At 36.4% G+C, this 22,776-nt stretch overlaps 2 protein-coding genes across 2 annotated transcripts; both read right to left on the bottom strand.

Moving 5' to 3' along the window:
* Positions 1-1,891: 1,891 nt before the first annotated feature.
* LOC120482847 (sodium/glucose cotransporter 1) lies at positions 1,892-14,839 on the bottom strand. Its single transcript, XM_039677510.2, has 15 exons — positions 14,588-14,839; positions 13,731-13,802; positions 12,554-12,658; positions 10,590-10,649; positions 10,352-10,456; positions 9,778-9,883; positions 7,428-7,508; positions 7,116-7,327; positions 5,668-5,803; positions 4,482-4,589; positions 4,239-4,389; positions 3,968-4,136; positions 3,658-3,873; positions 3,204-3,306; positions 1,892-2,907 (listed from the first exon to the last, which is right to left on the bottom strand). The coding sequence occupies exons 1-15, from the start codon at positions 14,720-14,722 to the stop codon at positions 2,693-2,695; spliced, it is 1,974 nt and encodes a 657-aa protein (XP_039533444.2). The 5' UTR covers positions 14,723-14,839; the 3' UTR covers positions 1,892-2,692.
* A 3,403-nt stretch (positions 14,840-18,242) lies between these two features.
* ywhah (tyrosine 3-monooxygenase/tryptophan 5-monooxygenase activation protein, eta polypeptide) lies at positions 18,243-22,268 on the bottom strand. The gene is made up of 2 exons (XM_039677512.2): positions 21,831-22,268; positions 18,243-20,324 (listed from the first exon to the last, which is right to left on the bottom strand). Exons 1-2 carry the CDS (start codon positions 21,915-21,917, stop codon positions 19,671-19,673), a joined length of 741 nt encoding a protein of 246 aa, XP_039533446.1. The 5' UTR covers positions 21,918-22,268; the 3' UTR covers positions 18,243-19,670.
* Positions 22,269-22,776: the final 508 nt, after the last annotated feature.

The following is a 22,776-nucleotide window of genomic DNA, read 5'->3' as shown; positions in this document are numbered from 1 at the left end:
AATTTCGACCCGAAAAAAAAAAACGACAGTGTTACCCCTTTCGTTTTTTTTTTTTTGTTTTTTTTTCGGGCGAGACAGTAAGTTTCTCCAATCTTCTAAAAACTCTTGATTCTGATAGAGGGCCATGAGACTTATTGTAGATTTGAGTGCAAAAATGGAGTCTCTAGATATTGAGATCCCACGTAGCTTTTATACCATCATAAATATCTCAATATCTCAGCTCTGGAAGGGTCTAGAGCCTCCATTTTTGCTCTCAGGTCTAAGTCTCATGGCCCTCTATGAGAATCCAGAGTTTCAAGAAGGTCAGAGAAACTAAAAATTTCGACCACCAAAAAAAAAAAAAAAAAAAAACAGAGGTACCCCTTTTGTTTTTTGTTTTTCGGTGCGAAAAAATAAGTTTCTCAAATCTTCTCAAAACTCTGGATTCTGATAGAGAGCCATGAGACTTGTGCAAAAATCGAAGTAAAAAAAAAAACTAGTGCAAAAATCGAGTCTCTAGACGCTTCCAGAGCTGAGATATTGAGATCCCACGCAGCTTTTATGCCATTATAAATGTCTCAATATCTCAGCTCTGGAAGGGTCTAAGCCTCCATTTTTTGCACTGAGGTCTAAGTTTCATGGCCATCTATCAGAATTCAGAGTTTCAAGAAGATCAGAGGAACTCAAAATTTCAACCCCCCAAAAAAACGATAGTGGTACCCCTTTCGTTTTTTTTTCGGTGTGAAAAAATAAGTTTCTCAAATCTTCTCAAAACTCTGGATTCTGATAGAGGGCCATGAGACTTAGACCTGAGTGCAACAATAGAGTCTCTACACCCTTCCAGAGCTTTTATGTTTTTTAGAAAATTGAAACATAATTCAGGTCTGAGGCGGTTAAAAGTGACATTTTAAGGGATAATAATGTACAGATTCATTGCACACTTACACCAACATTTACCACATAATTAAGGGGACATATTAAATTGAGATTGATGTTTTTAATATTACCTGTTTATAAATCTTTTTTGTACAAAGTACAAAACAATCATCCAGACAAGATGATCACAACAATATTATCAAACTCTGTAAACTATAAATCAACTCTGATTTCATTTTCAATGCAATCAAAAAATGGAAAACCCAAGAATTATTTGAATGCATTTGAATGAAACGAGAGAACACGCCCATTGTGATACCTGCACTGATATTTGTTCCCTTTAGATGAAATCAACTGAAGATAAAATACAAAAAATCTATCAAGATCTCATTGAGAATTATTGATTATTGAGAATTAACAGAGGTTAAGATGTTGATGATTTATTGAAAATAATAGTTTGGTTTGATGCCACCATTATGGTTATCAGTGTGTGTCAGTTGGGCTCTTGATTTAACAGTTTTTTTTTTCTGCTCAGTTGTATCTGATTGTTATGTTAATAGCAGCAAAAGAAGATGCAATCTGATGATATAAACTGATTGATGAATCAGAAATAAAATCGTGTTAGTTTGGGTGATATGTTACTCATTTTGTTTTATTGTTGTGATTCTACAGTAAGAAACCAGCACATCAAGAACATCAAATGGTTTATTAAACACTATTTATGCATTTTGGACTTCTGTGATTTTTTTATCTTCTTCAGAGAAATGTATCACTGAATCACACTAATAGATCACTCATTGAGTCTTGAGTTGCTGAAGAAAACCACAATGGTCCTGGACTTTGGTTTCAGATGTATCAATAGAATGTTCATGGAAATTAAATATTAACTTTCCTCCGGTGCTCAGGTCTTTGAATGAGTCTGCTCACATCACGTTATGCTTAGAAGTTTATATAATTGTTTTCAGTGGTAATTACGGCAATTATGAACACAAATCTGGCTTCTTACACTTTTGTATCTCAATAAACACATAAGCACTAAAATTCATTAATTTTTATTACAATGAAGACAGAAAACATTAAATTAATATATTACAGAGTATACACCACGGCAACAATATTAATATTAAATAAAATATCTTACCTTCTCCCAGACAAAAATACATATGTATATTTTAACTTACAAGAAAATCAAATCTTACCAAATAGTAAGACCATTTATAAAACTTTTTTTTTTTTTTTTTTTTTTTGAGTTTGGTAGATAAGAGACAGCTTAAAAATGGCACCGAAAAAGACTTTGCATTGATTTGATCATAATGTATCAGAAGACTTTACAGGAAACATACAACAGAGTGGACTAGAACTTCATATTATTAGTTGAAACTGTTACTCTGTAATATGTCAAAGATATAAAGGAAGAACATGCAGTTTTGAACAAGTAAACATTGTTAAATGTACAGTACAGACTGCTGGGCATGTGTTAAATCAGATACTGTAGCAGCTAATAATGATTTGACAAAAACACAAGGACATGATTATTTGAATGATTAGTTTTGGTCTTGGGTTTACAATGAAAGTCAGTTTGGGTGCTAATCACAATATTATATTAATTAAATGTACAGAAACATATATATTGTATTGTATAGTTCCCACCATCAAAACCAAAGTACAACAAGGATGAAAAGGGTTTGGGTAGAGGATTATAAGGAAGTATCGAGTGTTTCAAGAGAACCTTGTAACCTCTTACAATCTGATTAATCACATTTAGCTTGATGTTACTGATAAGGTAACATTTCTGTCCACAGAACATTAACAGCATTAAATGATACAGATGTGATCTTTAACCAAAGAAACCATGGAAAAAGACGCAGACGGTGAGGAGGATAATAGCGTTAGCGTTGACCACGTTTCTCCATAGAGGTTTTTCAGAGGTGTCGGTGAGCTTCAACTTCATCTCCGCCTCCTGTTCTTTAGTCAATTTAGGGGCATTGCCTTGATCAAAGCCGCAGAACCAGTTGTACGCCTTCTTAAAACAGCCGGGTTCCTCACGCTCCTCTGCAGGGTCAAGAGATGAACGGAAACGGTTGTTATTGGTTATTAAAAGCTAATAAGTTATGTGATTTACACAAATAAAACATTTGTCTGGATCAACATCCTTTGTTTTTCCTAGAACAAACTACAATCTAATCAATTAATCATAGCCATAAACTAGTCTCAGTATCAGACGGTCCACTCAAAGACACCCACAGTCCGTTTACTGAACCACGTGATGCACGTTGCACACAAAAACTGTGAGTGTTACCTGTGCTTCGTGTCAATGATTATGTATTTGGTGGCTTGTGCAGACGTACCTTCTGTTTCCATATTGGAATCCTGTTCATCAGTCCAGTCATCTAGCTCCAGATCTATCCTCTCCTCAGTGTTGTTCCTCAAGGCCCAGCAGAGCCTGTACAACTGCACAACAACAAGGGGCAACAGAATGAGGGGCTGTGACAGAGAACTACGTTTTTCATAGACACAAAATTCAGCTACAGTATACACTTGCTTCATCTCGGTCTGTCATTTGATCAACTTAATGCTTTTCTAAAAAAAAAAAAGTAATAATTTATTTAAAAAGAAAAAATTCTTCCCAAACTTTTGAACTGTTGTATAATGTTATAGTATACATATAATATGTGTATTTCAAGTAAAATATGATTATTTCATATAAAAAAGAAAAAAAGAGGAACATATGGTGGTACAAAGCATGATTAAGAACAATGTATAGAACTGAAGATTTGTAGTAGTGTCATAATAAGAGCTTACATGTTTGTCGTCAATGGGTTTGGTCATGAGGGAGATGACCAGTATCAATATACAGGACAGGGTGAAGAGGATCAGTGCAAAATAGAGGTAGTGCACACCGCAGATGATCGTGGGACAGTTACTGGGGCTCACGCAGCTGCCGGTGCCATAGGCAAACTCTGTTATCATACGCGCCAGACCCACCAACAGACCAATACACAACCCGTAGAAAGCGCCCTGTGAGGGAATATCAGCACTATGTGTCAAGACTTTGAGTGGTTTTGAGAGAATTTATTAATATCAAGCTGAATTTAACAAGGAAAAAACTCACTGCTTCATTTACTCTCTTGCAGAAAATGGCAAGGGTGAAGACAGCGGCGATGGGTGGAGCAAGATAACTGGTGATGGACTGAATGTAGTCGAAAAGCTGGCCGCTCTGAGCTGACTGAACTATGGGGATCCACGCAATACTCACGCCGATCAGAAACAGCATGAACAACCTGTACGCATGAACACAGACATCTCAAGAGCCTTTTCACATCATTTTCTGCTCACAAGGTCAGAAAATCAATATGCAACATACAACAGACACAAAAACGCACCTCCCAGCAATCATGAGCTCCTTCTCTTTGGATTTGGGACGGATCTTGGTGTAGATGTCCATGGTGAAGAGTGTGCTAGCGCTGTTAAAGATGGAAGTGAGTGAACTCATCAGAGAGGCCAGCATGACAGACAACATCAAGCCTCTGAGACCTTCAAAAACACACAGAGCAGTTTAGACCATAACACCAGACAGATCTATCAAAGCATGTAAAGAGACAGAACTAGAAATATCAGGATATTACCGTTTGGCATCAGTTCCACCACTAGTTTTGGATAAGCAATATTACTGCAGCCCACACTGGCTCCACAATAATAGTCACACTCTTTTGGATCCACACATGCAATCTCATCTAACACAAACAAGGGAATATACACAAACATTAGTTTCTCTAATAGCCTTTGACTTTTAACTGACCTTCTGATGCACATTGCATACAAAATGTGACCAAAATGGGTGCGCATTACTTTAGGATTGACAGAATTTCTTATCACAAAGTCCACATACCATTTCCACAAAATAGAATTGTTGTGGAATCATGACTTTCAGATTTGCCCTTCCTGAAATGTCACATCAAACAATGCTATTTATTAATATTTTGTACTTTTATTTTTCAGACACTTGCCCTAGGATGCATCTCTCATACAGCGATGTAACTCAGTGCTTATTAAAGTAATCAAACGTATTGTCGCAAATTCGTCGTTCAACCATGTTGGTAAGTGGTGGAGTAATAACTTCTTTTCTCTAATCCATTTGAGATGAATTTAATGCTTGTTTTTTTGTTTTTTGCTAAAATTACAGACATGGCAATTCTCATTTTTTTCTCAGTTAAACAGGCCTATCGCCTAATAGCCAGGACGCCATCTTGGCTTTGAAGCAAAAAACTTAAATGAGTGCTGCGTGCTTCCTTGTATACCCGTCTTGCAGGGAGCGGTTTGCGATGCAAATTTCCATTGGCTTGTTTTGTTTACACTCGAATGTGACGAGGTCCCAATTCGTCAGCTCGTCTGATGTAACGTCTCGGATCCCTCCTTCAGGGAACGGGGGTTACATTAGTAACCAAGATGATGCTGTTTGCGAATATTCGTTGGAACTATGGTTTCAGGAATGCTCAAACTCATTGAACTACTGATAACGTCAGAACTTGCGTTAGCTAATTGTTATTTAGACAATTGTTTGCTAGAACAAAATTATAGTAAGTTAGTAGCATATTCTGTGAGGAAAAACATGGACCAGACTATAATCTGATGGGCAAAAGTCGAGTTCTGTGAGACTAAAAAAACCTAGTTGGCCATATATATCACCTCAAACATTAAAGTTGCCATTTAATATCACTCAATCAGGATTCAGTCAACATATTTGCTAACATTTACATAACAGTTCATACGTTTATCAGCCATCTCAGCCAGGATGCTGCCAATCGTTCTCACCTGTGTACAGCACTCTGCTGATCATGCCAGGGAAAACCATGAGGAACATGGGCAGAAGTTTGAGATAACCGCACAGGATGCAGCCAGCTTTCACATGGGACAGGCTCTTGGCAGACAGACAGCGCTGCACTATCACCTAAAACAAGATGAGTGTTTGTGTGAATAACCCAGAGGAACATTTTAGTGCTCAGAATCGTTTAGTCCGGTTATTGGCTGTTTATCAATGACTGTTTAAAAAGTTTACATGGGCTTGCTAATTTAAACCTTTAAAGTTAGATTTATTTTTGTTTTGTTTAAACTTTAGAGTTGTTCTATAGACACGCCTGTTCACACCACCTGAAGGTTAGAGTTCTCTTATGTTTACCATAACTGCATTTATTTAAATATTATTACAGTTTACAATAACTATTTCCATTTTAAAATGTTATACATTCATGTGATCAAAGCTGAATTTTCAGCATCATTACTCCAGGCTTAAGTGTCACATGATCCTTCAAAAATTATTACAATGTGATTATTTGCTGCTCAAAAAACATTTCTTATTATTATCAAAGTATTTTTGTGGAAATCATACATTTTTAATTGTAAGATTTTTTTTTTTTTTGATGAATAGAAAGTTCAAAAGAACAATTATTTAAAAAATAAATCTTTTGTAACAATATAAAAGTCTTTACTATCACTTTTTATCAATTTAATGTGTATAATTTCTTAAAAATATTCTTCTCCATGCTTCTTTTTTTTTCATTTTTCCCTGCTTGTCATTTTGTTCAAAATTGCATTTATACTCAAAATTGCATTCATATATATTTATATATACAGTGTATATATATATATATATATATATATATATATTCAAATAATACCTAGGGCATTAAAGGTATCATCTGCACAGAAACAAAAACAGATGCAAATAAAACAATTGTTGAGGTGCAGGTAATGTACGTCATGAACTATAATAAACTTTTATGGCTGTATTTTTCTCTACAGTGCCAGAGTACAAACAAAGACTATTGAATACTATTTGTGAAAACATAAACATCTGCCAATATGACTGATAAGACTTTTTTGGGGAAAAAATCTTCACTAAACGATAAACTCTCCTCGGAGGAAGAACATCCCCATAAAAAATATGTTTGACATGAGTGAATATGTTTGTCTTCATATCAATATTGATAATTCATGTCACCTAAATCACCAAATAACTATAGTCTGAAACAATTAAGCATTAAGTCTTGTTAATGGGCTGTTGAACTAAATTAACCGAAGTGAGTCTATATCTGCTTCTCTTTGGCTTTTTGTGTCTCTTATCTTATTTAGTGGGGACTAATCAGTGGTCAAAGTTAAAGCATGCTTGTTAAAGCTTAGAGTTGTTGACTAAAACAAGATAACAAGATACACTGTTACTCCACAAAAATGAGTCAGCAGCAGCCTTAATAAATAATAAGTACCTGGTCAGTGCACCAGTACCAAGCAGCCTGGATAGTAAGACCAAAGACCAGTCCGGGCCAGGGCAGATCACCAGAAAGGGGGTCTCTGAAAATGTGGAATGAGTCCGCACGAGGGGTGTAGCACGATTCACTGATGTTTGTACCCACCATTGATGGGATCGCATTCATATAACTGTCCTTGAATTTCTCATAGCCTCCGACCTCACTGAACGCTGAAAGAAAATGGTTGATATTGAAGCAAATAGTCATTAAGCAGACTTTTTATCTTTTATCTTTAAATTTTTTTATCCAAAAAGCTTAAAGTACACATACCAAAGCCCATGAGAATGAATGATCCCACAACCATGATAATGGTCTGCAGGGTGTCTGTGTAGATGACTGCAGCTAGACCACCTGTAGAAGAAACATTGAAGGTTTTTCTTAAAAAAAAAAAAGCAACTGAAAATGTACTTTTGTCATTCATTTTAGTTGCTTTTTTTTATAATATTGTCAAGAAACTTTAAATTTAATGACTTTACAAATGTCTTTGGGGTTCATATTTTAGTAAAAAGTAATAACATATTCAGTAACACTATACTTCGATGGTCCTCTTTAGAAGTTTTACTGACGGCAAGTAAATTTTCAATTACACGTCAGCTTAGCTACTAGTTATTAGAGTATTAGTAGACTGGCTGCTTAATATCTGCTAACACTTTATTTTGATGGTCCACCAACAGACATTCTACTGACTAAAAGTAACTTTCTAAGCTAATGAGAGTTAGCTGAGATATAGTTGCAAAGTTACTTTATAGTAAAACTACTATTGGATTTTCATGCACTGGAACGAACTATGGAATTTCTCTCACTATAACGGACTGGAAAACTTCTCACTGGACCAGACTCAGGAATTTCTCTCACTGAAACAGACTTTCGGTATCAAGTTAGCCCAATCTAAGTTTTTATGTAACTGATTTAAAAAAGCTATGAAAACAAAATTATGTCTAACTTGTAAGACTAGTCTTAGAGGTTTATGCAACTGGCCACAGATTCTGCAAGCTATCATTGCCTTGTCTTAAAATATCAAATTATCTGATATTTTAAGGAAATATTGATCTTGACTCATGAGAGTCTGGAGGAGTCCTCTCTATGATATAATTCCCTGTAGCCTATTGCTTTTTAATGCACAGTTTTACATGTTGGTAAAATCACATGACTTTGATATATATATATATATATATATATGGTTTTTTTTTCTAAAGCCTTAGTAACATAAGTTTATCAGCTATAGGCCCATACAAACACTCTCAGCCACAGCTCATGTAAACATTTACAACTGGAAGGACGATGCCTGATTTCTTATAGTTTATTGGTGGGCTGGTTTGTTCCTGAGATAAACCTATTACACAACAGACCATGACAGAAGTTTAAAGTCACAATGCACCTTGCACAGGCTTATCATCTATTGTCAGAATGGGCAATTACTCATAACACATAAATATCATGCTACAATAAGCATCCCACTGCATGGTCCTAAAACCTTAGACTTTAATCTCTGTTGTAGTTTAAACTTCAGGGACTACTAAATATTATTATATACTAAATATATATATATATATATATATATATATATATATATATAAAAGTTGTATAATACAACTTTTCATGACGTCTGCAGTCTCAAATTTATCTAATCCCCTGAATAGAATCCCTCACAACAGCACAAATCGGCAATGCATTTGTTGTCTCAAGCACATCTGATCAACTAATCAAGGGCTTCATTAGTTTCACCAGGTGTGCTTGAGCTAGAATACATGAAATGTCTTACCTTTGTCTTAGGTTTCAGCTTGCAAAGTAAGGTGAGTACTAAACGCATTCAAGAACTACTGCCCCAAAAGCACAAGAAAAGTCGGATCCAATTTGCTCACAATCATAAATAAGGCACAGAAGTTTTGGGATTCTGTTCTATGGAGTGACACCACTGATCCATAGGGCAGAAAAGATCCGGTTTTATGTCTGGAGGAAGAAGAACGAAGCATTATGCTGAAATGAACACTGTCTATAGTTAAGCATGGTGGGGCTCAGTGATGCTCTGGAGCTGCTTTGCATCCTCTGGCACTGAAAACCTGCAGCGTGCGGAAAGCAAGATGGATTCATTGAAGTATCAGGAAATCCTAGGAATATACGTCATGCCCTCAGGGAGGAAGCTGAAGCTTGGGCATCATTGGACCTTCCATCAGGACAATGATCCCAAGCATTCCTCAAATTCCACCAAGGCTTGGTTGCAGAAGAAGTTTTGGAAGATTCCTCAGTGCCCAAAGAAAATCTCTGGTGGGATTTGAAGAAGGCGGTTGCAGCACGCAAACCCAATAATATAACTGAACTGGAGCCCAGTGCTCATGAGGAATGGGCTAAGATTCCTAAGAATCGCTGGCAGAAACTATTGTCTGGTAAATCCTGTTTGCAACAGCTCGTGACAGCAAATTATGTTCTACCAAGTACTAAAGTTTCTTGCCATAAAGGGGTTGAATGATTTTGAGACTGCAGAAGTCATTAAAAGTTTGAATTTTCATCTGAATTTGGGTAAAACATTTGTTGTGTTGAGCTATTTCAATTACTTGTGTTTGTAAATCTTGCTGAAAATCTGATTACAACTGGTAAAGTTGCAGCATTTACGTCAACAGACCTGTTACTGTATAAAGAGCTGTAATCAGCAGCAGAATAATCACGGCCAGGTAAATGTTCAGTCCCAGAGCCTGGTTGATAAAAATGGCTCCTGCAAACATGTCCGCCTGAGAAATGGAAAAGGGAGAAAAATTGTTTGAACTGTCCATTTCAAAACAACATCTTTATCTTTATAATCTAAACCCCTTTTAGTCTGACTTCACATGGCAATAAAAGATATTTCCACATGGAAAACACAGCCATTTCAGACTATAATCTGTGTTAGTGCAGACTTATGTAAAGATTATCAGCAAACTAAATACAGAGGCTGGTCAGACAGCACCATATTGTGAAAATGTTGGCAAGTTCCCACTCATCTTTCAGTTAATCATTGTCAATAGATGCAAGTGGGAAAATGCAAATGTAAGGTAAAACTTTATAAAAGCATAAGGGAAAGTGCATATATTTGATCTTTTGACTGGTACACCAACTGATTACAATTTAGTTTACTTCGAATTCAAAGTTTACTTCAAATGTTCTTGTACTTGATTAGTATTTGATAATTGTACTTTTTTTGAGACAGATTTTGGACTCACAGAGATTTTGGTGAAAACATAGAGAATCAGAGACAGCACAGAGAGATAGATACGGATACGCTGGCCACCAAAGCGTTTCTTCAGGTACTCCGGCATGGTCACGACCTGCACATAACATCAATAAAGACCATAAAAATGATACCACAGATATAAAGTACACATTCATGTTGTGTAAGTAAGCAATATTTGAAAGATTTGTTCTGTAATGCTGGTTGAAGAGGAAGAAATGTAAGCATACCCCAGCCTTTATGTAGATTGGCACGAAGAGCCATCCCAGAATTATCACAACAACAAGAGCCTGAAGGGGGAAACAAATTAAAAACCGATATTTGATTTGATATTTAGTACACATAATCCCATCCCATCAGTGTTGTTATTGTTAAAGCTGCATTCCGTAACTTTTTTGGGGTTAAAAATTATCCAAACTAAATATGAGCAAATACACAACCAGCCAGCGTTCAAAACTCTCTGCTTGCCTTAGCTCGATTCAAAGTGGTGAACTTGTAATAATGTTTTTAATTCCAGTGGTACTGGTGGATTTCCACAGGAGATTAGAGCATATCTTTGCGTCATTACAGAAAAAAAGAAACTGCAACCCAGCCCATGTGAAAACAAGGATAATATCGGAAGGACAATAAATGTAGTCATGCAATGCAGATGTTGTTAATATTAACAATTTGAGAACAAAGTATAATTTGCACGGTTTGACGTGATATGATAAGCGATCGTTAGATTTAATCAGCGCGATTTACTGCAATGCTTTTTTCCCCCTTATTTGGTCAGAACAAAAGTAGATTTTACTTGTTCAGATGAAAATTCTTATGTTGGTCATTATTTTAAAACGCATAATCTCTGATTCCGAATTCCAGTATCAACACCGGCGCGGCGACTGACAGCTCCACCTTCTCCTCAAAACATTGGATTCAACATTGCCGTGCCGGGGCACAACCCACGTAAAGTTGATAATTCAGAGAATAGCTAACTGCAATTGCAAATTTCGAACAGGGATGGCGACAAAGAGGAAAAACTACAGACTGCAGCTTTAACTAAAACGGTAGGGTAACTACCGGTAGGGTAACTACAAATTCTTATTAGCATGCATATTACTATATGCATACGATATTGTCTGCTTATTAGTACTTATGAAGCACATATCACATATCTGCCTTACTCTGCATGACCATTATTCTACATTCCTTAATCCTACCCACTATCAACTACCTTACTAAGTACTAATCAGCAGCAGTAATGAAAAGTTTGAGGCAAACATCGTATTTAAAAGTTAGTTAAAGGTATGGTAGGCAATTTAGTTATTCTGGTTGAAATGTAAATTACTAAAACTTTAACTGAAATAAAAACAAATTATAGCTGCATATTAAAACTAATAATATGACAAAAGCACATATCAAAATTACTAAAAATTCAAATGAAACCTGAAAATGTAAAATGAAAAGCTCATTTAGAAATAATAATAAATGTTACAACTGTCACGAACCTGGTTTTGTCCTGAGTTTTAAGAGGACTTTTATGTTGAAATGTATTCTCAGTTCCCATTGTTGCAGTGCACCCTTCCTGTGCTTGGTTCCTGTTTTCCTTGTTGTCTTGACTGACTTTTTACCATAGTTACCTTCAATAGTTCCCATGACTACTAATCAGCCCCTTATTTAACCTGTCTATTTGAACCTTTATGCTTCAGTTGGTTATTGATCCTGTATAGCATGCGTTTTCATGTTGTTGCTCTCCAGCCTTTGATATGTGGATCTATAGGCTACTCTTGTTTCTTGGATTCGTTTTTTCTGCGTTTGTGTTTCTCGAATAAACTTGTGCTTGCATATGGATTCTTACTCTCTGAGTTACGCATGATGTTACAATAACACTATATAAATATTGCTAAAATAACACTGTTTAATTGGTTCCTTAATATAGTATTAATATCGTACCATATAACAAAGTAATGCACAGTATACTTTTATCCTTCTAATAAATAATTATACTTTTGTTTCTATTGTGTTGAAAAGAAGATATAAAATATTAATTTAAGTTAATTTAAATCTGACATTTTTATCAATATTGCAATAAAATAGCACACTTACATGCAAAATACTTTAAACATTTTTTTTAGAAGGCCAAAACATAGGTTCATGACACACATAATTATCACATATAGTAAATGTAAGTATTAGGCATTTTTTTTAAACATACATTCCACTCAAAGCCTCCAATGGCGATACCAGCAGCCGCTCCAGTTCCTGCTATTCCCACAAAATGCCCACTTCCAATGTTACTTGCAAAGAGAGAGGCTCCAATCTGAAAAATGTTTAAGATACTTTAGTTATGCTTCATATTATATTTACTAATAATAAAAAAAAAAAAACATTTGACATTCAGTGTGAGGGGTAAACCCAAGAGAAATCCATATCTAAGTAATCTGCTACCTTTTTGCGTGTCAGAATGGTTACAAAAGTCATTAGCAAAGGATTGTGGGAACTGAATGTGAAGCGTCTTCAGAATATATTAACTCTGTCTACTGTTTGACTATATCTGGCAATACAATCACCACGATGATAAGCTATAAAAACTGCTTCTTGTGCACAACCTGAGGTGTAACTCAAACAATAACGATTGGAACAACGAACTTTGTAATAACAAATAAAAAGCTTCAAACCTTATAGAGTGATAACTTTAGCATGGATCAAAGCATGATAGCTCTATAAATCGTCCCCTTGAAATTATAAGGTTCTATCTGACATTTTTGTAAAAATTTAGTTATTCACATATTCTTATTCTGTGACAATTTATTTACATTATGTGATGTGTTTTGTACATTTAGGGTCCCTATTATTTTTATGTTTGGAAGAAACTTGTTCCCCACACACATTTTCCTATATGGAATGCAAAAACTTTGAAGCTCAATATCTCAAAACTGTTCAGAACGCAGATAGAACCTTATAATTCCAAGGGGACAAAATACTGCATGCATGAGCAAAGCATTTCAGCTATACTGAATTGTGGGTTACATATGGCATCAGTGCATTATGGCCCAATAAAAAAGATTTCTTTCACCCTATAATGATATCAAGGTAATGGATGGACAGTCAAGGTTTTTATCATGCCATATCTGTAATAAAGTGAAATCACTGGTCAGGCTATTGATAGTTACATAATCAGCTCTTACTTTTATGGCTGTTTCAGTCTTTCTTACGTATTATGAAAGAAAATCCACCACATTTTGCACATTGACTGATCGCTATAGCCTATTGATGTAGTAAATGATCAGGCAATGTAATTTAGTTTATGTCCATCACATCTGGAGAACAAAAAAAAAAATGCTTTTAAGGTTTAAAGCTTGGTCATCCATCATTCGGGTCCATTTCCTTACCGGCCACCACACCATACTTCTGCCAGCCAGGAAAAAGCCTCCTACTGTGGATCGATTGGTCCGTACCATTGCCTTTGAACAGAAAGAGGCACATTCACCAATGAGTTCCAGCACTAAACATTTTGGGAAAAATCACATTTGACTTTTTTAACATTTCACATTTGCAGTCTCAAAGTGTTGATGAATTGGCATTCAATGGCCAATTGGCGTTGTGAAATTTCAATATTTGAAATTTCACAAGAGGTTTTAAAATGCCCTGGATTCTTTCAATGTTCAAATATTTGAATTCGAAAAAAAAAAGAAAAAAATTCGAAAAAAAACTAATTTCAAAAAAAAAAAAAAACGAAACGAAAAAAATTTGAATTTCCTTGAAAAGGAAAAAAAGGCAGTTAATATAATGTCCCAATTAAGACTGTCTAAAAATTCAATCATTTGATAATATTGTAAAGTATTGTATGAAACATTTTAAATAATTTAGTAGTAGTTTAAATGTATATATATATATATGTGTGTGTGTGTGTGTGTGTGTGTGTGTGTGTGTGTGTGTGTGTGTGTGTGTGTGTGTGTGTGTGTGTGTGTTTAATATTCAACATTTATAACAAAAAAAACCATTGCAACAATTAATTTTCCTGATAGATTTCAGCATTTTGAAAAAACCACTGTTGTATTACAATTATTTTATTATATTATTATATTATATTATAAACTTTTTTTTGCAAAATCAGTCAAAATCCTCATTCTTTCTTCAAATTTATCTCACACAGCCCTTTTACATTTATATCTTGTTAACGCAAGGTCAACAATTTAGAAATCAATGGAAGAAAAATGTTGTTGGATGTAAACTGCTGGCCACTTACCCATACTCCTACAGCCAGAACCACCAGAAAATATACAACAATCACCGAGATGTCCGCTGCATTGTTAATATAAATGGTGACATTTTTTCTGTTCTCATTGCGGAGATAAGAGAATCCAAAATAATCTTCCCCCATTTTGATGGTGTTTGAGCAGGGCAAGTGGAGCACCACACACTGCGTCCCTCTCTGACACGATGGTAAAGAGACCTGACTTAAACGAAACGTTCACCTGCAGGCGTGTGACTGTGAGTGCGCACGCTTTCACTTATACGTTTGTGTCTACAGATGGGTGTGACCTCTTCAGAGTTAATTATAAAAGTGTGTTTGTGACTTAAATCTGTCAAAATCAGAGATTGAGAATCATTAATGATCAACTTATATAGTGGGAAGTGTGAGACTTGGTTCCTGTAAAGTGTAAAAGCACGTTTCATCAACCACATCACCTGCATCTTAATTAATGGGTTTCATTGAGTCAGCTAAATATCAACAACTGCAATGGTCCAGACATTATACACTGCAACACTGATTATAAGGACACCCTAAAGGGTAGTAGCATTACATCTTGAAGACAAAAGAAAGTAAAAATGGCTGATGAAACATCAAACTAAATTTTGCATACAGGGCTCCAACACTATATGGATCATTAAATGGATATGAGTCACACAAAGTTAAGTAAAAGAATTGCAGTACTAGTGGCAACATTAGAGATTTCAGAGAGAGGGGCTCTGATAACATAGTGCAGATATGACATCACTTCGTAGGCCAAAACACGGAAGCGAGTTGCATTTTTGCACTTCCAGGTCCATCGTCCCGAAGTCAGTGTTTTTTTTAATGGGGTTTTTGTTAAACGTCCGAAATAAGGTCTGTGTTGAACACAAGCTAAATACATTTTTAGGTTTTATTCTACAACATATTAATACATCAGTGAATATTTTCAGCTGTTATGTGTCTTGAAAAAGGCTGTTGGCTAATTGTGGCTAATTGGGACTACAGAGGCAGTTGGGGACACTAAGCGTCATCAGTCGAACAAACTCGCTTATAATCGCTTATAATTGTGCTCTCATACTAACTTTAATGCTCTTGGCAAATGTTTTTAGATAAAAACTGAAAGAGTCTTCGGAAGCTTAGTCATGGTGACATTGACCGTGGTGTAGTTAGTTCATAGCCAACCTTTAGATTTTTACTTCTGGCGGCTAGGCTTCAAAATTCGTAAAAGTTTTGTTCATCTGTGAAAATGATCTTAGTAGTGTGATGCTACCCACCGGTTGGCCTACAAATTGACGTCATACCTGCACCACTCTATTGCATTGTAGGGGGCGTAACTTGAAGTATGGGGCGTAATTAAAAGAAATGTGGTGAGATCCAGTTGGACACACTTGGCCTGTGGCCTCATGGGACAGTAAAGCGTTCATTGGATGTGTACATGAATTCGGGCACTGTTAAGGACAGCAAGGACGCTGGAGTGGCTCCTTATAAATTGAGAGACTGATGACTCTATTTCCGGCACTTTGACAACATCCTCATTGTACAACATCACCACTGGTATTTATGAACAACAGCAGAAGTTATATATTTTAGACATTATTTTCAATGTTATTTAAAGTACATTATGATAAATACTTTGCTTGTTACATTTACACGCAACATTTCAGCCATAAAAAAACATTATGTTAGCTAGTTTGTTTATTACCTTCCTATAGGGATGTATGTTTATGCTGAAATATATGATTTGTATTTAACAATGTTTAACAATTTAACATTATGTGTATTGAGTTGGCTCAAGTAATTTAAGTTTTGCATATCAAAACTGATTGTTTTTTGGTTAGCTAAAACAAGATGTCATTCTACATTTTTGATTGAGGAAGGGGAATAGGATCTTTCCCGACAGCGCTAGCATGAGCCGTACATGACTTAATTCTTAAACTGAATTTTAAAGTGACTTTGTTACAGTGTAATTATACAGTTAAATATTATACTGAGCAGCATTAATTAACATCTGCTAGCAGTAGCTAACAGGCTCATGCTAATCAGCCAAATCTCGAGCCTTAAAACTAAAACAAAGTTTAACTTTCATAAACCCTTGGCATTTATTTATACTGTATAAGATTAGATTTAGATGTATATAACGGAGCAGGCATTGACACTGTTGAAACGTCATTCTTGGGTGTATCAACAAGGAAACTGCATTATTTTTGGCCACTATCTTTTTAGTTCATTAGATAACCACATTTTTCTTAGGAAACCTGCTACAACACTGAATGTGTGGCTAAAGGATCAATCATTAACCAATGATGCCTTGTACATTTTCAGGTTCAGATAGTATGAATACATGCCTTGTTGGTTACATCATACCATTTGTTGAGCAGCCAATGAGCAATTTACTACTGAAGAGACAGTACTATTTTTTTTTTATTTTTTTTTTAGTACTGCCCTTCGGATGCAACAGAAGATACTAATGTTTCCCGAAAGACAAATTAAGTAACCTTAATCTTCAAATTCAAAATCAGTTCAATCATCAGTGAATGTTTGAACCTTTTTTAATAGTTGTTTGGGTCCCTCAATGTACCTTTTTTAAGATGTCTTCCATCAACAATATATATATATATATATATATATATATATATATACAGTATATTACAATATATATACACAATTTGAAAAATATGAAATTCTTCATCCTGTTCAAAAACAATTTTTGTCTCGTGGATTATATGAAAACATATTTTATGTTAAATATCTTATTCAAGACAGTACTAAATAAACAATAACAATTAGCATTTTGTATGATCCCTCTTATTTTCATGAAATAATTTACATTTTGCAGATCCTGCAAGGTGTATGTAAACTTTTGAGCACGACTATATATATATATATATGTGTGTGTGTGTGTACTTCTTAACAATCCATTTGAAATACCATATATATATATATATATATATATATATATATCATGAATTATTATTAATTGATCAATATCATTTGTATCATTTCACATTTTGGGGGAGTCGCACCACATGACATTTTACACCCTGAACTAACTTTGGCTTGGATAGTCATAAAAAGGTAAAAAGACTTATTACCTGTTTGACACACTCATGAGGCTCCATGGCAGTCTGATGTCATTTCCTGTTTCTTTTTTTCCCCCTGCTTTTCAGATATTAATGATAAGTTTTGATAAAAATGTATTTAGTTAAGATTGTCAAACATTTCTTATCAAGAATTTTGTTTATTTTAATGAGGCTGATTTATTTATTGAACAGACTTCATATTAAAATGAATTTTAATTGAGCTTCATTTGCCAACTCTATTTCACAAGAACATTTATTTTACAAAGCTGCAATTTCATACAAATTCCTACAAAGTGATTCATAGGAAAATGTACGGTTTGTAATAAAATATTATGCGCATTGCCCTGCTAACCAAACTCTCAGTGTCAGCAGGTCATAAAAAAATATATTAATGAGAACGAGTATGGATTTGAAATGTGAAATAGTTACGAATAGTCATGCGATTGTGTTATTGTTGCCTGTAAGCAAGAAAACCAATATTGTTAAGCCATGTGTGTGTGTGAAAGAGTTCAAAACAGTGTAAAGTTGATAATAAATGTGTATATCCATAATAAAGTGCCAGAGATAAACAGCATTTTGAGAGTTCCCATGGTAAGCAATGTCTTTAATGTCATTCTGTCATAACCTTGCATATGTAATCCTAATCAAAAGACTCTTGATCACTGCATCTCACAACAGAGTGTCGCCCACATTTTGGATGACCACATACTGTTTCGAGATCAGCAGGTATACACAATTCACAGGGCTAGCAAGGTGTACAGGGTGAGATTGGGGAAACGACAGACAAACACATCTAAGCAGTGATGGAGGTACAGATCAAAGACAAGTGAAGAAGAAGAACGTAGTAAGCTGTAACATTAGCACTATACTGTGCCACATACTCGAGATGCCATCCTGTAATAAGTGTTACAGAGTCTCTACGAAGATCAAGTCCTTACAAGTATACGCTAAATAAATGTCACGTGGAGGCCAAGGACAATATTACAGTAGGATCCTACCTTCCAGAATCATATCTTATCTATTCTGTTTACCAACCATGTTAATTTCACTTGGGAAATAGATCTTTTTCAAATCTTTAACCAAGAATTAAGATAGAAAGGTTCTGTAATACAGCCCCAGTAGACTATCAGTGACCCGTTGTGGGAGGAAAGAGGAGAATCATATACAGAAAAGTATAGGACAGGAGAAAAGTAGGTGGGAAAACAGAGCAAATGAGGGTAAATAAATACCCACTTTTCACCAAAATGGTCTCAGAACCAGCTTGTGATCAGAACAGTGACATAACTGACCCGTGCCGCTTGACAGTCTTTTCGATTTATGCGCGTTTTGAGAATATATGCATCCAAAGTAATTTGATTCAGTGTTTTAAGGACATCATGACAAATATATAGCGAAAGAAAATGTTAGATACACTGTTTAGATACACACTTTTATATGCTGTGTTTTGAGAATACGTTTGAGCATCCAATTTTAGCATCTCTATTTCATAAGCAAGCAATAAATAACAAACAAAATGATTAGGATTCAATTTGCAGATATATTTTAAAATCATTCACATTTTTTTATGAATCTTTTAGGACTACATCTGAACATCCAAAGTAATTTGAATTCAGGGGCTAGTTTTGTTTTGTGTCTTGTATTTGTTTTTAAAATCTTGCTGCGGACATGTGACGGAATCGGTTTCAGGTTCAAGCAGGTTTTAGAGACCAACAACATTTTTCCATCCCAGAACCACCTTTTCTGCAGTGGAACGGTTCCAGATTGGGTACCAGCATCCTGTTGGCGGAAAAGGGGTAAAACAGGTGAAGGAGCGATGAAGGGTCTGAAGTGCTGCCCTGAGGAACCAAAGAAGAGCATTGAGGTGTCACAAAGAGATGAGGAAGATGCAATGGAGAAGAAAGAGAGAGAATGAAGGAGCAGACAGAGAGAAATAAGATAGAATCAAAAACAGACTGCAGAAGGGACAGACGGGTGCTACTACAGCTAGAGGTGAGAGCGGACATGGCTGATCTCTCTCAGTTATTGGCTTCCCCTCCTTCGCTGTCCTGCTGGTCGCTGGTCCACAGGGTGAGGTTGTCCCGCAGGAGCTGCATGATGAGCGTGGAGTCCTTATAGGAGTCCTCGTTCAGATTGTCCAGGTGGCCGATGGCATCATCGAAGGCTTCCTTGGCAAGCTGGCAGGCCTGCTCGGGTGCGTTTTGGATCTCGTAGTAGAAGACGGAAAAGTTGAGTGCCAGGCCCAGGCGGATGGGATGGGTGGCCGGCATGCCCTTGCTAATATCAAAAGCCTCTTTGTAGGCGCCTTCGGACGATTCGACGGCAGAGGCCCTCTTTTCGCCGGTGGCCACCTCTGCCAGGTACCGGTAGTAGTCGCCCTTCATCTTCAGGTAGAAGACCTTGCTCTCTAGCTGGGTTTCGTCACAGTTCTTGATGAGGTACTGGTCCAGCAGGGTGAGAACGTCTTGGCACACTGACTCCAGCTCCTTCTCGACGGTCTCTCGGTAGACACGCACCAGTTCCAGCTTCTTCTCATTGCCATCCGCAGCCGTCTTCTGCTCTATGCTGGATATTACGCGCCAAGATGACCGCCGGGCCCCCACCACGTTCTTGTAGGCCACCGAGAGCAGGTTGCGGTCTTCATTGGACAACGGCTCGTTCAACTCCGTGACCTGATGGTGCAGAAGGCCAGATGTTGGGTCAATAAACGCAATTGTGTTCGAAACGTATATTTGTTTAAAATTGGGACATTAAAAAGGTGTTCTGATCAAAATCTAGAGACCCTGGATAAAGCGCAATTTCTGTTTACAAATATTTTTATAGAATAGAAAAGGTTTGTTTGAACTGGAAGAAATCCTTAAGTTATTTACAACCAAAATTGAGATTTAGACTGTTTTGGTAATAATTAATAATCATATTAACAAAAAAGGTTAATATTCGCTAAAACCCATGTAGCCACTGATATATTAACATTCCTAGTGTAATGTGATTAAGAAACCCAAACAGTTATGATTACATTATTTCAAAATAACATCAGTTATTAACAATTATTTTTGAAAGAAATATTTTTGATGGCCATGGGAATCTACACTGAATACGCCAATGTCAAACAGTCAAAGTGGCATAAAAATGACAATATCTAATCAAAACAGGTGAGTGGGGTAATGTTGCTTAAATTAGTAAGAATAAAAAAAAAAACAATACACAGAAAAAAGCATCCGTGTCCTGTTTGACCCACACAAACTGACTGACTGACTGACTTTCATCCTTTGTGCTCAGATGTCAAACCAGACAGCTGATGCTGCACTGCTAGCTCACATATTGAGCTCTATTTAACAATGTTTGAAAAAGCTGTTGAACAATGTTTTAAAGTGTTATCTGACTATATAACAGCTAGCTTTCATTATTTAAAACGTAGCTATTGTTGTTTTTATTCCATTTTCGCAGAGACACAGATACACAATGGATGTGGCTGAAGGTGTCATATCGCCGCCTATGTTCATTCACTGTAACGACAAATTTAACCGATACCGAACCGAAACCTACAATTTATTAGCATTATGTAGCGTCATCTCTCCCTTTTGGTCTGTTGATTACTTATATCTTAATTTTTAAATGCACGTGGTTTTTACCCAACATTCAAAGGTTTAAATTTATACAAAAATGAAAACCATTTCATTATTTTCTCACCCTCGTGTCGTTTCACACCCGCATTATTTTTTTCTTTACAACAAAAAACAAAACAAAACACGAGGTTAGGCAGAATGCTAGTGCTAAGTTAGTTACTGACGGACGGTCTCGGTCACCGTTCACTTTCACTGCATCTTTTTTTTCCATTCAATGAAAGTGAATGGTGATTTAGGCTGTCATTTCGCCTAACATCTCTCCCTTTTGTGTTTCAGGGAAGAAACAAGGCAATGAATGTGCAGCGATATGAAGGTGAATTATGACCGTATTTTCAATTGGAGGTGAACTACCATCCCTTTAACGCAGCATATTTTATATATAACAAAGAGCTCGTGACAATAGCGAAAGATTCTTTAATTGTACAAACTAGAAATGCACCCATATAATATATGAGCATTAGAAAAAAATAAAAACTCAATGCATCTAACTTATATTGCAATCGTCTCTTAAGGACTGATTGTGCATAAATGCGTATATTAATAATGACCCACCAGCTTCATCGCGGAGGCCATGTCATCATAGCGCTCCGCCTGCTCCGCCAGACGGGCTCTTTGGATCAGTTGTTCCCTATCTGCCATCCTCTCTGGTCAAAGGCTGTCGGTCGGCACCGGGTTCGGTCGTTGCTCGGCAAAACACACTGGTTGTGCGAGAGAGAGCGCGCGCTCCGGTCAGCACACAGGCGCGAGCAAAATCTGGAGCAGCCGCGCACGTGAGGGTGGAACGGCGAGCCAAAGGTTGAAGGTGCAGATTTATCTATATATTTTAATGTTTATATATTTTTGTAACGCTTTTTTTTCCCCTCCCAGCCCTCGAAATCCTCCAAGTTTCGCCCGAATATTACTATTTTTTCTTTCGTCTTGTGGGGTGCTGCTGCTGCTGCAAGCGTCCTGTCAATCCCAGCGAACAGGGTGGAGGGGGAGCTGGAGGGGGGATGCGCGCACTCGCTCTATTTCAGGATGACGTCATTTTCTAAAAATAGCCGCATGCCCTGCAGCTGCGCACAGGCGCAGTGAGGTTTGCTGCATTGTCCAATGCAGCGCCACACAACGCGCGTGCGCGTGGTAAGAAACTCTTCCGCATTCAAATGAAGCAATATGCTGCTTCTGTCTGTCCAAAACTGATGATGATAGGATAATAGGGATGCATCCCTTAGCTGTATTTGTCCAGACAACATGAATGGACTGATGTGGACAGGCAGATACGTATTTTCAATGTGATTAAAGGTCAGGTTTGTTTATCCTGCACTGGCTTAAGTCCCTGCAGTGTTATAGCTGAAAACATGCAGTTACTGCATTTTAACAGTGGGGCTTAATTGGATCAATATTTGACCTTGGGGATAATGTGTAACCAAACGAAGTTGGATCTAATATATCTTTAATTTCGTTCAATAATTCAACTTATGTCCCTACCAACAGATTTGACTTTGATAACCAAAAT

The sequence above is a fragment of the Pimephales promelas genome, chromosome 23 (genome assembly GCF_988280905.1).
Source record: "Pimephales promelas chromosome 23, fPimPro1.hap1.1, whole genome shotgun sequence".
NCBI classification, from domain to species: Eukaryota; Metazoa; Chordata; class Actinopteri; order Cypriniformes; family Leuciscidae; genus Pimephales; species Pimephales promelas.
This window is presented reverse-complemented; position numbering and strand designations above follow the sequence as displayed.

Excerpts from the sequence above, each read along its gene's own strand:
- LOC120482847 (XM_039677510.2), bottom strand. The coding sequence starts at position 14,722 with ATGGGGGAAGATTATTTTGGATTCTCTTATCTCCGCAATGAGAACAGA. Across the intron at positions 12,659-13,730 it reads GAAGTATGGTGTGGTGGCCG|ATTGGAGCCTCTCTCTTTGC; the intron begins GTAAGGAAATGG and ends AACATTTTTCAG. Across the intron at positions 4,390-4,481 it reads GGTGGAACTGATGCCAAACG|GTCTCAGAGGCTTGATGTTG; the intron begins GTAATATCCTGA and ends GTGTTTTTGAAG.
- ywhah (XM_039677512.2), bottom strand. The coding sequence starts at position 21,917 with ATGGCAGATAGGGAACAACTGATCCAAAGAGCCCGTCTGGCGGAGCAG. Across the intron at positions 20,325-21,830 it reads TGGCCTCCGCGATGAAGCTG|GTCACGGAGTTGAACGAGCC; the intron begins GTGGGTCATTAT and ends CTGCACCATCAG.